The sequence below is a fragment of the Drosophila melanogaster genome, chromosome 3L (assembly GCF_000001215.4).
Source record: "Drosophila melanogaster chromosome 3L".
Classification (NCBI taxonomy): Eukaryota; Metazoa; Arthropoda; class Insecta; order Diptera; family Drosophilidae; genus Drosophila; species Drosophila melanogaster.
This window is the reverse complement of record NT_037436.4, coordinates 1,523,396-1,536,950: the sequence shown is the minus strand read 5'-3', so window position 1 is coordinate 1,536,950 and position 13,555 is coordinate 1,523,396. Positions and strand designations below refer to the sequence as shown.

At 48.0% G+C, this 13,555-nt stretch overlaps 3 protein-coding genes across 8 annotated transcripts; all 3 read left to right on the top strand.

The window, feature by feature from the left end:
* The first annotated feature begins 115 nt into the window (after nt 1-115).
* Nucleotides 116-2,022, top strand: CG12091 (uncharacterized protein). Of its 2 annotated transcripts, none has more exons than NM_001274332.1 (1): nt 116-2,022. In NM_001274332.1, exon 1 carries the CDS (start codon nt 390-392, stop codon nt 1,353-1,355), a length of 966 nt encoding a protein of 321 aa, NP_001261261.1. In that variant the 5' UTR covers nt 116-389; the 3' UTR covers nt 1,356-2,022. The 2 variants fall into 2 exon arrangements, with proteins under 2 accessions (NP_001261261.1, NP_647619.1); NM_139362.3 differs by having other exon boundaries at nt 116-1,939.
* Nucleotides 2,023-2,916: 894 nt separating this feature from the next.
* On the top strand, nt 2,917-13,537 carry Iml1 (Increased minichromosome loss 1). Of its 5 annotated transcripts, NM_167889.2 has the most exons (22): nt 2,917-3,094; nt 3,150-3,457; nt 3,518-4,006; nt 4,064-4,668; nt 4,729-4,900; nt 4,963-5,371; nt 5,429-5,560; nt 7,723-7,845; nt 8,875-9,277; nt 9,338-9,512; nt 9,570-9,761; nt 10,199-10,291; nt 10,553-10,617; nt 11,559-11,666; nt 11,723-11,929; nt 11,986-12,083; nt 12,143-12,310; nt 12,366-12,526; nt 12,594-12,756; nt 12,812-12,924; nt 12,982-13,037; nt 13,095-13,537. In NM_167889.2, the coding sequence occupies exons 1-22, from the start codon at nt 3,043-3,045 to the stop codon at nt 13,435-13,437; spliced, it is 4,635 nt and encodes a 1,544-aa protein (NP_728621.1). In that variant the 5' UTR covers nt 2,917-3,042; the 3' UTR covers nt 13,438-13,537. The 5 variants fall into 5 exon arrangements, with proteins under 5 accessions (NP_728621.1, NP_001261260.1, NP_001261259.1 ...); NM_001274331.1 differs by lacking the exon at nt 7,723-7,845; NM_001274330.1 differs by lacking the exons at nt 10,199-10,291; nt 10,553-10,617 and adding an exon at nt 11,251-11,309.
* Ir62a (Ionotropic receptor 62a) lies at nt 5,692-7,512 on the top strand (the record flags this gene model as incomplete). The annotated part of the gene is made up of 1 exon (NM_001038897.1): nt 5,692-7,512. The coding sequence occupies one exon, from the start codon at nt 5,692-5,694 to the stop codon at nt 7,510-7,512; it is 1,821 nt and encodes a 606-aa protein (NP_001033986.1).
* Nucleotides 13,538-13,555: the final 18 nt, after the last annotated feature.

The following is a 13,555-nucleotide window of genomic DNA, read 5'->3' as shown; positions in this document are numbered from 1 at the left end:
CGTTGGTGTATATAAACGAGTTGTACTGGTTCCGAAAATAACACTACTACAATAGGGTGTATATGGTTTCGGAACCCGTTCAGGAGCGGAGAGTTGGGGTGGGGAACCAGCACCGAACCAGTTCTGAACCGGATCGCGACCTGACGAGAAAAAGTGTATCACTTCATCACATAACATTTCGCATTTAATTGGAACGTAAATTGTGTGCCCCGTCGAGACAGGAGTTTTGCACCGGAAAAAACGAGTGCGGAGGAGTGGCGTGTAGGAGTGAACGCCAAGGAGGAGCACTCCGACGTCGTAACAAACGAATAAAACGAATCCAAATCCGACACCCCCCCACATGCGATTGATTTGATTGATTGAGAGCACGAGACCACGAGTTCTGGGCGATGCACTCGTCACTCAGCTGGACCTCGCGTGCGATCTCTCGCGCCCTGCGCAGCAGCTTCTCCACGCTCCTGGAAACGGCCACGGGTGGCGGAAGTGGGGCAGCAGCCAAGGGGGCCACCAAGTCGGGAGCGACACCAGGATCCTCGGGCGCCCCACGACCCCGTTTCGTGTCGGTGGTGTGCGGCTTCGCCAAGGACAACCTGCGACACAAGTACAAGCCGGGAAAGTACGGCGAGGACTCATGGTTCAAGGCCTCCACCGCCAGTGCCGATGTCATGGGCGTGGCCGACGGCGTGGGCGGCTGGCGAAGCTATGGCATCGATCCCGGAGAGTTTTCATCGTTCCTGATGCGCACCTGTGAGCGGTTGGTGCAGTGCAGCCACTTTAATCCCCAACGACCAGTCAACCTGCTGGCCTACAGCTACTGCGAGCTGATGGAGCAGAAGAAGCCCATACTGGGCAGCAGCACCGCCTGCGTCCTGATCCTCAACCGTGAGACGAGCACCGTGCACACGGCCAACATCGGCGACAGCGGCTTCGTTGTGGTGCGCGAAGGCCAGGTGGTTCACAAGTCCGAGGAGCAGCAGCACTATTTTAACACACCCTTCCAACTGTCATTGCCGCCGCCGGGACATGGGCCCAATGTCCTCAGCGACAGCCCTGAGTCGGCGGACACGATGAGCTTTCCGGTGCGGGATGGCGACGTGATTCTCATTGCAACCGACGGAGTGTTCGACAACGTGCCCGAGGATCTAATGCTGCAGGTGCTTAGCGAGGTGGAGGGCGAACGCGATCCCGTCAAGCTCCAGATGACGGCCAACAGCCTGGCGCTGATGGCGCGCACCCTGTCCCTCAACAGCGAGTTCCTCTCGCCCTTCGCCCTCAGCGCCAGGAGGAATAACATTCAGGCGCGTGGCGGCAAGCCGGACGACATCACCGTTGTCCTGGCCACCGTGGCGATGTGAGAGTGGTGCTCCAGCCCATCCTCCCTAGTGATTAACGTTTACTTGTAGTCCGTACGTGTTTAGTTAGCTTTAGGAGCCAGTTTCGTGGTTCTGTCTACCGTTTAAGCTGCATGTTGAGATTGAGATTGTGATTGACGAGGACGACGACCCTTTGACCCTTTGCATTGTTAGTTACATATATACGAGCAAACTCATTTTCGAACCGACGAATCGACTTCGACGCATCCTGGTGAGCGACCCGCGCCTCGATTGTATACATAACCCTCGCTATAAGTAGAGAATGCGAATTATCTGCCCGATCTGGCGATCTCTGTCGTCAGTGGCGTTCTAATCACCACAAACAATAAACAAACAACCGATTGCGAAACAATCCCCGACGCCGAGGATCATAAATACGAGTCCGGGGTCCGGATGATGGAAGCTGGATGGATGGTGGACCCGGAATGGAGCGAGTCGAGTGCAGCTATCTGACTGAGGACGGAGGATTACCCATTTACGCGGGCGAACGAACTGTCTTTAAACAATTTTTGTCGAAATGTACTCACTGATATTTGCGACCCAATAAAATTTATTCAATGAAAAACAACGAATGCAGCTTGTAGTCACTTCGTGATAAATTCATTAAGCAAATAAATATGTGTAAACAATAAAGCTGTACGGAAAACTTAAATAGAACGTTCTAATTGCTTAGATTAACTCATGGTCAGAAAGATGGAAATTGATAGATTCAGGAGCGGACAAACTGATTAGCGTGGGGGTGTTTATTTTTAATGCGATGTAACAATCATTTTCCTCCAGAAGTATAGGTGAAATTACATTTTTAATTAAAAAGGTCTTATCTGAAAGAAATCGATTGCGCTTCTGTGACGCAGACTGACTACATATATAAGCATAAAGCTGCAAAAAATATATGCATTCTACAGATTATTATTATATTCGAATAGGAAAAATACCCAGAACTATTTTTAAAAATTTTATTCGAAAATATTGCGTTATTTCGGTGCAACCTTAATTATTTGTATCTAGAATAAAACGCGCTATGGTGGTGCTATTTTTTACGCAACTGTATATGTGTTAAATCGATAATATAAAAAAACATTTATTTTAATTAGTAAAGTTTTTCGCCAGTTTGTAAAATATGTTAACTTTTGGCTACACTTGTGGGTAAATTAAAAGGCTTCATAGATGCCAAAAAAATTTCAGTCAATAGCAACGCACCAAATCCCCGCTGAATTGGTAGGAGTCTAGTGACGAAAGCATCGGTTGCCCCTAACGTTCGGTAATTCAAATTTTGTGACGAATAATACAAATCACACAATAACATACATAACAGAAAAGCTTACGTAACTGAAATCATTATTTAATTTAATATATATGAAAATAATTAAGCTGACAGGGAATGCAGATTAAGTTAGTTTTTCAATAAAAGATAAAAGTGTTGAGCTACCTTGAAAAATATAAATAAACTGCGTGATTTAATTAATTACAATAACAATTAAAGGTAAACATTAAATTCGGTATATTTGTACAGGAAAATACCAAATAATCCATGCCTGCGGTCACTCTGCAGATAAGGAATCAAAACAAAAGACGAAAAAATAGAATTTTTATTTTACTAGCATGCAAATGGGCAAATGTTGGAATTGAGTAAATAATTGTCCGTTGGTTTTGCAACCACTAAGTCAACATGAAGCTGTACAAGCTGAACACGCATACGCGTGGCTGCAACAAATCCTACGGTAAGCGAAAGTGGATATTGCGCAAACATTACGTTACACGGAAATTTCGGCACAGATGCGGACTTGGTGATGAATCTAAAGGATCATCCCAACGCCAATGTGGGCGATGTGGTAGAAATTTACGCCCCCGACGAGGAGAACGGCACCCACCTGCTGCTCCAAATCACCGAGTTCAATGGCAGCTGTGGCCGGGATGTGATAAGCATAGAATCGGGCATCGCCAATGCCTTCAAAATGCGTCCGTACTCCAATGTGGTGATGCGCATAGTTAAGCCGGCGGATGTGGCCCTGGACTCGATAGAGATTACCTTCAAGGACCAGTACATGGGTCGCTCGGAAATGTGGCGCCTGAAGACCTACCTGGTAAGGAATCACGCAGTTTTCAGACCAGGATATACTTTTAACGTACCACTTCTCCCTCAGACGGACACCTGTGTGTATGTGAACAAGAAGATCGACTACAACGACATGCAGATTCGGTGCCAGGTGTACGAGATGTGGTCGCAAGGCGAGCGCGTGGCCAGCGGTGTCATCACGGAGGACACCAAGATTGTCTTCCGCAGCAGCACTTCGATGGTGTACCTCTTCCTGCAGATGTCCTCCGAGATGTGGGACTTTGACATCCACGGAGACCTGTACTTCGAAAAGGCAGTCAATGGGTTTCTCACTGAGCTCTTTCAAAAGTGGCGAAAATTGAGCTGTAACCACGAGGTGACCATCGTGCTGTTCTCCCGCACCTTCTACGCAGCCAAGAGCCTGGACGAGTTTCCCGAGCATATGCGCGACTGCCTGCAGCAGGACTACAAGGGTCGCTTCTACGAGGACTTTTACCGCGTGGCCATCCAGAATGAGCGCTGTGATGATTGGTGTACCGTTTTGGGCCAGCTCCGAAAGCTATTCACGTCCTACCAGGTCACTTAACCATGTTTTAATTTATTCTATTATAAAAACTTACTACGCCGTTTACAGGCCACTGTGCTGCGCTACCACGAACGGGAGAACATGAAGATTCCACCGGCCACCAATTCTTCAGCCACTCAGGGTAACTTTTTGGAGGTGCTAAACATATCGCTGAACACTTTCGAAAAGCATTACTTGGATAGAACGTTCGACCGCACCGGACAACTATCCGTGGTTATAACCCCAGGAGTGGGTGTCTTTTCCGTGGATCGAGAGCTAACCAATATCACGAAGCAGCGCATTATCGACAATGGCGTGGGTAGCGACCTGGTCTGTGTGGGCGAGCAGCCACTGCATGCGGTTCCGCTTCTCAAATTCCACAACAAAGACACCACGTTGACCTCCGCCGATGACTACTCTCTGCCCCACTGGATAAACTTGAGCTTTTACTCCACTAACAAGAAGATTGTGTACTCCAGTTTCATACCACGGATCAAGCTGCCTCTGTTTGGATCCCAGTTGACGCTCCACGATGGCGTTGGCGACGGGGAGGGCGAGGAGAACGAGCGTCACTTCCTGAGCTGCAATCAGTCGGAGTATAAGCACAACTCGCTCTTTGATTACGATGCGTATGATGAACAGATCTTCCAGCCGCTCCCCGCTCAGAGTACTTGGTAGTATTGTGCTACAAAATTACCTTTTTAGCTTTGTTGATCAAGGTTTTATTTTCTTAGCTCCCTGCAGCGTGTAGTGCGGGCTAAGAAGACATCGGTGCCCAGTTTAGAGACCTATGCCTATAGGAACAACGATTGGGAGAACCTCACGCCGACTCAAATCCCGGCTATGCGGCGCAAGATGTCCGATCCCGATATTCATCACGGCACCTCTGCAATGCTGGCTGCCTTGGTAAGGGAAATCTTAATACTGACTTTTTACCTGACTTTTGAACTGTTTTTATGTGACTTTAGCAACCGGATACAACCAACCTCTCCGAGTCACTGGCCTCGGAGAAGAACTCCCGCAGGACGATCGTTAGCATTGCGCCCATAGTGCGTCCGGGTCGCGCTCTGATCAATCCCTTTGATCCCTCGCAAGTGACAATAAAGCTGACCTCCAATCGCCGCCGCTGGACGCACATATTCCCGAAGGGCCCAACCGGTGTACTCATACAGCAGCATCATTATCAAGCGGTGCCCGCCAAACCCACGCAGGCTGGTCAGCAGAGACCATTGCAGCAGACGCAGAGCAACAACAACAACGACCAGGAGGATTACGGGTGCGAAAATGGAGAGCAGTACGACCGAGTGTCCAGCCATTCGCTGCTCAACAAGTCAGACTCCTCGCAGAGCTTTGTGATGGGTGATGAGCCCATTGATTGTGAGTAGCAGTAACTAAAGTTAAACCTCCTCGACTAGCATTGCTTTGTATACGCAGTCTTTAAGCGGCGTCAAAACTCGCCGATGAACCCCCAGCCCGCCAATGTGCCCAACCTGACGGCCACCCAGGCGAAGTCTTACCTCTGGGGAGCCACTGGGGAGCAAGAGTGGACACCAGCAATTACCACGGGTAAGTGTTAGGCAAACAGTTTTCAGGTTTTGTTTTAGAGATCGTATCGTGGGGCAAATAATTCGAGATGCACTTGAAGTACTCGGCGTACATGGAAATCCCAGTCAGTTTGGCATGGTTCACGAGCGAAAATGTATCTTCAGTTTTTGTTCGCGCTGTTTTTGTCGCGCTACCAAATCGTGGCCACCGAAAACTTTGACCGCGCTTTCGAGCTGGCTCTGTTTCTGGACAGGATCGGCCGCGTGCATCGCTTGCATGCCATCACTATAGTGAACAGCCTGGGATCTGTTGATCCCAGCTATCTGGACGATCTGCATCGCGGCCTGATGTGCAACAGCAGCAATCACTTCTACATGCTGCCGCAGATGACGGCCACGGACAAGGATTCCTCGCACGTCCACTTCAGCAGCCTGCAGGATGAGGAGACCATATATTTGGTCTTCGCCAGGGATTCCAAGGATGCGGTGATTTACTTGCAGGCCGAAAGAGCCAGAGGAAGGCGTTACACGAGGACTATGTTCCTGCTAAGAAAGCAGGAGTCGCAAAAGGACATTAAATACTTCTTTGAACTCCTGTGGAAACTGCAGTTCCGGAGCGCTTTGGTAGTGGTGGCCGCCAGAAACTTCTACCAAATGGATCCATATCCCACTGTTAGGGTGATACGCATGCGAAGATTATCCTCCTATGATCCGCATCATGTTTTTCCGCCTGCAAATCGAAAAAATTTCAGAGGCTACAGGATGCGATTGCCCGTACAGCAGGATGTGCCCAATACTTTTTGGTACAAGAATCGCAGGACGAAGGCCTGGGAACTGGCCGGATTGGGCGGGATCTTGATCAATCAACTGATGATGCACCTGAACGTGACCATGGATTTGTTTAGATTTGAAGTAAATGGCTCTTCATTGCTGAATATGGCTGCGCTCACGGATCTGATTGTAAAGGGCAAGGTGGAGCTGAGTCCGCACTTGTACGACACACTGCAATCAAACACCAGTGTGGACTACTCATATCCCACGCAGGTGGCACCGCGCTGCTTCATGATCCCATTGGACAATGAAATTTCGAGGAGCCTCTATGTGTTCCTGCCATTTAGTTTAACCATGTGGCTGTGCTTGCTGTTTGTTCTGCTCGTAGTGCACTTCGTGTATGTGCGCCGCCTGATTCCAGACGGACATTTTTGGGCCATACTAGGAGTGCCTGGTGCTGGTCAAGTCAGATATGGCAACCGCAAGCCGGTCAGGCGCTTTAGTACCTTTCTGATCCTCTTCGGAATATTCATTCTTGGGCAAACGTACAGCACCAAACTAACTTCATCTCTGACCGTGACTCTGATCCGAAGACCAGACAACAGCTTGGAGGAGCTATTCCTGCTGCCGTATCGCATTCTAGTGCTGCCCACGGATGTGTACGCCATCGTTGATTCCCTGGGTCATGCCGAGCAGTTTAGCACAAAGTTTAGCTGCACGGATGCCGAGAACTTCAGCCAGAAGAGAATCTCCATGCATCCGGAGTATATTTACCCCATCAGTACAATTCGTTGGCGTTTCTTCGATATGCAGCAGCGCTTTCTGAGAAAGAAACGCTTCTATTTCTCCAAGATTTGCCACGGCTCCTTTCCCTATCAGTACCAGCTCAGGGTAGACTCACATCTCAAGGATGCCCTCCATCGATTCCTGCTGCATGTGCAGCAAGCCGGGCTGCATGATCTTTGGCTGGATACGTGCTATCGCAAGGCCCATCGCATGGGCTATCTCAAGGATTTCTCCACACTGGCGGAGCTGGAGGAGAAACTGAGGCTCCGCCCACTGGCGCTCAATCTGCTGGTGCCCGCGTTCAGTCTGTTTCTGTGCGGAATGTTGGGCAGCGGAATCGCCTTCCTGGTGGAGATCCGTCACAGCTTCGGGTGCAGACAAAAGCCACCGTCCATTAACCGCAACCCCGGGGATTAATGCATTCGAAGTAGCTCATCCTAACCAGAAACCCCTCTCGAAATAGAAACGAATACTAAGTCTAATCTAATCTAACGTATGATTCACCTTATTCCCCTTCACCTTATTCCACAACGCCACGAATGAAATCCAATCGGATCTAACCAACGAATCGAAATTTGCAACCCATCACATACGTATTCCATCGAACCCCATCCACCGATCGTTTAGTCAAGCATCTGAGGCCGATCGTCGAGGGCGAGCATCATCATCTGGGCAGCCTGGAGGCACTAAGGGCTCTAGACCCGCCCCCCGATGCGGAGGCGGGCGGCGGAAGAGGAAAGATCATCATAGGTTTGGACAAATCAAATTCACCACCTTTGAACTCTGTACAAAGCATTAGCGATGCATCCGAACACAAGCACACATAACCACAACACAACAACCAACCACACACAAGACACCACTAGAAGATACACTTCGTTGCTCGAGATTTGGCTGTATAGTAGTTATAGTCTAAAAAGCTTATGTAGAAACATAGTTCAGTTGCTGCTTTGACTAGAAAAGAAAGTACTTGCTCCTCAGTTCACCTAATATCATAAAAGATTGATTAATTTTCTTAAAAGAAACATAATATTAAAAACTTAAATCTCAGGAAGTATTACAACGAAAAGCGCTAGGAATTGTAAAATTCGAAAAAAACATTACCTTGAATCGCATATCTTTGTATAGCGTTAGTCAATAATGATATCTTGATATCACTTTAGGGATAAAAACCTAATGACAGGTGTTCGATAGCATCATACTTGTCCGTGGGTGATCCTCCATCCCAGTCTGTAGATTACCTCGCTTTGCACTCACCAGCTTAAAACCGTTAGCCTGGCCACCGCACCCGAAACCCTTGCATGTAGTTACCCATCCACTATAACTATAGCATAATCCGTAGTTGGTAGTAGTTCACCCAAAACTGCACAACCCAGAAACCCAAAAAAAAAACCCAAACGCACGGACACACCCATCGGGAGGTGGAGGTTGGAACCCGCTATTTGGTAATCCGCACGGAGATGGGAGCATGTTGACCACTAGAGCATATACAGCATGTTGCCGTTATGTAGTTTTGTAGCGTTAGCATGCTTGCCACGCCCAATTGCCCCCACTGCCCACTGTATTTCGTACGCACACCTACCATACGCTAACCCATCCGTTGGTGACAGCTCTCGTCCCGGACTGGAGTCCTTCCTCCTCTTTGGTTATGATTTTCGTAGACCTTCTAGCTTGAGCGATTTTGATTTACACACCTGTACCGGCGTTGGCTTCCTCTCTGCTCTGATCCCATCCATTTCTCGTGAGAGTCCTGCTAATCGCTGGTGGATCCGTTTGCAGGCGTCGATTGGAAGTCGCTTACGATCCCCGCCTGTCTGCCCATCACCACGGACTACTTCCCGGACAAGCGTTCGCTGAATAACGACTATGTGATATCGGATTACACTCTGCTGCCCGACGATGTGAATCACGATTACGCCCAGAGCAGAGCGGTTTACCGGAAACCCCTCTCCACGGAGGAGGTGTGCAAGGAGATCGTGTCGCAGCGCTTGGCGCAGGGCTTCCAGCTAATCGTGGTCGACGAGAAGCCTCCGACTGCGAGCGGTTGTTCCTCGGGATCTGCAGTGCAGCCGGTGAAGCTTTCGCGCGAGACCAACAAGGAGTATCTGCTCTCCATTGGCCGCATCTTTCACAAGATCTCGTTGAGCGGCTCGGTGATCACGGTCACTGGCTATAGGCCCAGGTGAGTTGGAGCCGGCTTGCTATTTAGAATTTCATACCAAAAGTTCCCTTTCTCTTTTAGACACCCGTATCCTCCGATAAATGTGGACTACCGCTACCGTTTCCATGCCCCACAACACGAGACCTACGAAATATCCGGCGTGAACTTCACCACCGAGAAGTTGGAGAACTTCAACTGGAACCACATGGACCTGTACATCTGCACGCGTGGCGATGTGGATTACCCACTCATGGAGGTATATCCCGGCGCACAACGTATACTTGCCAATCTTAACGCAATGTTTCTATCGCAGAGCCTGAAGTACTGGCGCTATCGCATGTACCTGCTGCCCAGGGAGAACATTGTGAGCAAGATCGCCAGTTGCCAGCGATGCGACATATTCCCCGACGTGACTGCGGATAACACGCGGGAGCAGGTCGAGGACTTCGTCCGACTGATCGAGGCGGTCAGCAAGCTGAAGCGGCAATATGCGCGCAAGGCGAGAGTAAGATAGAATCGATTCCTTGGCTTGGCTATTGTGCATTCGTGATCCGTTGCGTTAATTCTGTAATTGCGTTCTGACTCCTAATTGACTAATTGTCCCGACAGCTGTCTTGAAATCGGATTACAAGTGGATGGATTAGGCAACTAACAATTTCAGATATTATTGAGGGGGATGACTCTTGAATGACTATTAAGTAATAAGAAATGTTTCATGATCAAGATATGTTAGTTAAATTGGACAGTTTGTGAAAGTTTCTGTACATACAATAGAATATTTGTACACGTGCAGTAAAAGGAATTGGATGACCTTTAGTCTTGCTTATAGATTAGGCAAGCAATTAGGAAGAAGACGCATAACCACTATTGTTGAACTTTGAACTAACCTTGCATCATGAAGCCCGCTTTTAGTGCCCGTTGCCTTTTCCCTGATGTATCGAGTATCTCGCCTCACTCTTGCAGGACAGCCCCATCGCCCACATAACCAAGCGGAGACACAGCACCAGCATTATATCCAGGCCTCAGCCTAACCAGGTTATCTACTTAACTTATCTCAAGAAAAAAAATTAACTTTTTGTTTCATCCAAACTGCGCACATTTGCCTAATTTCAAAACTTTATTTCTTTATCAAATGCGCACGTTCGAGTTGATTAGTTTTGATTATTGCGAGAGAACTGCCGATGGATGGTTTTATCTAATGCTTTTGTCTCTCTTTCAAACGTCTCTGTCTGCCCGCCACCCACTTTCGACCTGCCCCAATCCGCTCCGAATCCGAAAACGAACCCATCTCCTCAGGGACTCACGAACTCTCCGTTCCGGGAGCGAGTCGGCAGCAATCGACTGCCGGAGAAGCGACCCAGGTTTTTATATCGACTCCAACAAATATATCTAAGGCCCCTTATCTCTCTTTTGTACACAAACATACACGTCCCCACAAACCTTACATCCAAACACTGTACATGCATTGCATAAATCGGGGACCGTAAGAATTGTTTGGCTTAGTTTTGTATACTTGTTGATTTAATTTAAGCGAGCTATAAACTTCAATTTCAAGTATTTTACACTTTCGAAGTGGAACTGCACAGCAAACGATTCTATCTGCGAATTCTTCAGCCTCATTAGATGGTTGCTTGAGTTCATAGAGCATCATTTGATCGGCAGTTCTACTTGAAAGTATCACTCAATTGGTAACTGAATGATCTATGTAGATATTGTTAATTGCGGTCCCTGGGTTAAACTGCACGATTCGCTGGGGATTTGGTTGGCTGCTGGTCATAGCTGGCTTGCTCTGAGGATACCCAGGATACTGGGCCTAGGCTAAGTGTATATATCGTTGCTGGCTTGTTGTTTAGTCACCCTTTTTTTGTATTGTACTCGTAGTCCTGTTGATTTGTGCATCCCGTGTTTCAGATTTTGTTGGCTGGCTGTTTCATTTCCTTTGGTTTTGTTACGTACTTTTTATATAATTTAATTTGGTATTTGGCTTTCAGCAGCATGACACACCTAGAATCACTGAAAAGCATCATAACCAATTAAACTCACCGCTGCAAAGGTTTGTGCCACCCAGTGGGCCAGGCTATCGGATATCATCCGTCCTGGCTCCGTTTATTTATCACGACTCGACTAATCCCCTCACAATCTCATACCCGAAATCCCTAACCAACACACACAATTGGCCTGCTGATTCCTGTAACCCCAACCCAGATACAACACACAAGACCCAACATGGATAAGGAGCTGTTGTGTTGAATTACGTGAATGATTCGTCTAATTCCTATATTTCTGCTACTCCACATGACAGCATCAATGTGCGCCCCAAACTGGAGAACGGTCGAATTCCACGAATATTTCCCGCCACCGATGCAGCGGCAGCTGCAGGAGTCGCCGCCAGAGATGATCAGGACGATGGGTGAGTATCGCAGTCAAGAGTGGTTCCCCTCAAGCTCTTCATCATATGCCTTGCAGTTTCCCAGTCGACATTAAGTTCAGCCCGAATGCCACGCTGCCCGAAATCTTCGAGGCCATGAAGCACCCGGTAAACGGAGTGGGCTTCTTCTCGCAGACGCAGTCGCTCCCCTCCTGCACCTTTGTGTCCTACGACGCACTAATGTGGTTGAAAACCCGCCTGAACAATGGACGACATCCCCTGGATCTACTGGAGGCCATGCGCAAGTGGGTTTTTTTTGAATTTAGCAAAGTGTAATTGTGTTCAATTCTGTTTCCTGCAGAGAGCGCATGATCTGCCATGCTTCGGGGGATTGGAAGAAGCCCGTGGTGCCTGGCTTTGTTTTCTACTATGTGGTGCAGCAGGATAAAAACGCCAAAGGTTGTTTGATCTATCTCGATTTTTGATCAACAATTAAAACACAATACCCCATCATTTAGATTACGCCCCGCCTTTGGATGACTACAGTGCCTTTGTGAACGAGTGGTTGGAGATTGAGTTTCAGGGTTGCAGTTTTCTCTGGCACGATGAGCCAGTGACCACTCCAGTGCCCAATTTCCTTAGGGACTCACCTGCTCCGCAATCCTGGACAGAAACGAGTAGCAACAGTTCGTACTGGATATATTTTGAAGAAGAAGTAACCTAATAATTCTCGATTTCTAGAGCGCGTATATCGACAGTCGCATTTGGAGATCGATGTGAACCAGAAGAGCGATCGCATGGAGTGGGGCCATGTGAAGCATCACACAGTGCTGCAGCCGAGATTCGCCTTTGAGATCGTGGTTGAGTGGGTCACCTCATCGGGTCCCATAGTGGCTGACTTGGTTGGTTTAAATTGTTAATAGTTAACATTACCGATTCCTTATCGTATATTATCCTGGATTTGCTCAGATTGGCGGCTGGATGCGCAAGGCGAATCAGTTCAATTTCCTGGTATCAGTGCCAGCGGATCCAATGGCAGAGCCGTTCACCAAGAAGTCGGATCCTCTGCGGGGACCCATTTTCATTCCGCTTTGCACTACATTCCTGCCCAATGGCGCTGCCCTCTTCGATGGTACTTTAAGATATTTGTATTTTAAACAGTGTTTAAACTTGAACTATGATTGCAGAGTTTCCCGAGGAGAGCAGATCAGACAGAATGCTGTTCTTCCAGGAAGCCATTTTGGGCAAGTTTGGCTTCTTGCCCTGCGTTTTGGAGAAGAAGTACAGCGTTGGCAAGGATGTGAGTGAGCTAACCAGATCTCGTTGGGCATTTCTCATTACAATTTTACTTTTGCAGCTGCCCAAGGAGTACCAGTATGTGCACTGCACGGGCAACATGTTTGCCTTGATCCGGTAAGATGTGTGAAGTCTCCTGCTCCTTGATACCTTCTAATCGCTCCTCTCTTACAGTTGCGCTACAAACAACTACCAGGTGGAATCGCCCATCCTGAAGGAGGCAAATGTCACGCGCTGCGTCTATGGGCACACCAACAACACGAACGTGCCCAAGAAAGTGGGTTTCTTGTGGGCGTGGAACCACATGATTCCGAACAAGAAATGGAAGGCCCAGACGATAAACAACTCCGCGGACGGGGAGCTCTTCCAGCTGAAGATGCTCAAGGATTTCCGCGAGTTTTGCTCGAACAGCGATCAGCGCCTGTCCACTTTCTGGACCCAATCGCAGGAGTTGAAGCGAAGGGCCCAGAAATTCGAGTTTAACAATAACAACACTGAGGAGAATAAGATGAAATAGAACCTATCGAGGAAAGCACAAGTTATTCGCCTTCTGAATTGTACATAGTCTATAAACTTTATATAAATTGAATCGAATAAAAACTGTAAAAATAACTAATAACTAACTTGCTTTATAA

What these genes read in the sequence shown, in the direction of transcription:
- CG12091 (NM_001274332.1), top strand. Translation starts at nt 390, where the DNA reads ATGCACTCGTCACTCAGCTGGACCTCGCGTGCGATCTCTCGCGCCCTG.
- Iml1 (NM_167889.2), top strand. Translation starts at nt 3,043, where the DNA reads ATGAAGCTGTACAAGCTGAACACGCATACGCGTGGCTGCAACAAATCC. An exon ending in AAGAGGAAAGATCATCATAG is followed by an intron (nt 7,846 to 8,874) that starts GTTTGGACAAAT and finishes ATCCGTTTGCAG; the next exon opens with GCGTCGATTGGAAGTCGCTT. An exon ending in TGGCGCTGCCCTCTTCGATG is followed by an intron (nt 12,757 to 12,811) that starts GTACTTTAAGAT and finishes CTATGATTGCAG; the next exon opens with AGTTTCCCGAGGAGAGCAGA.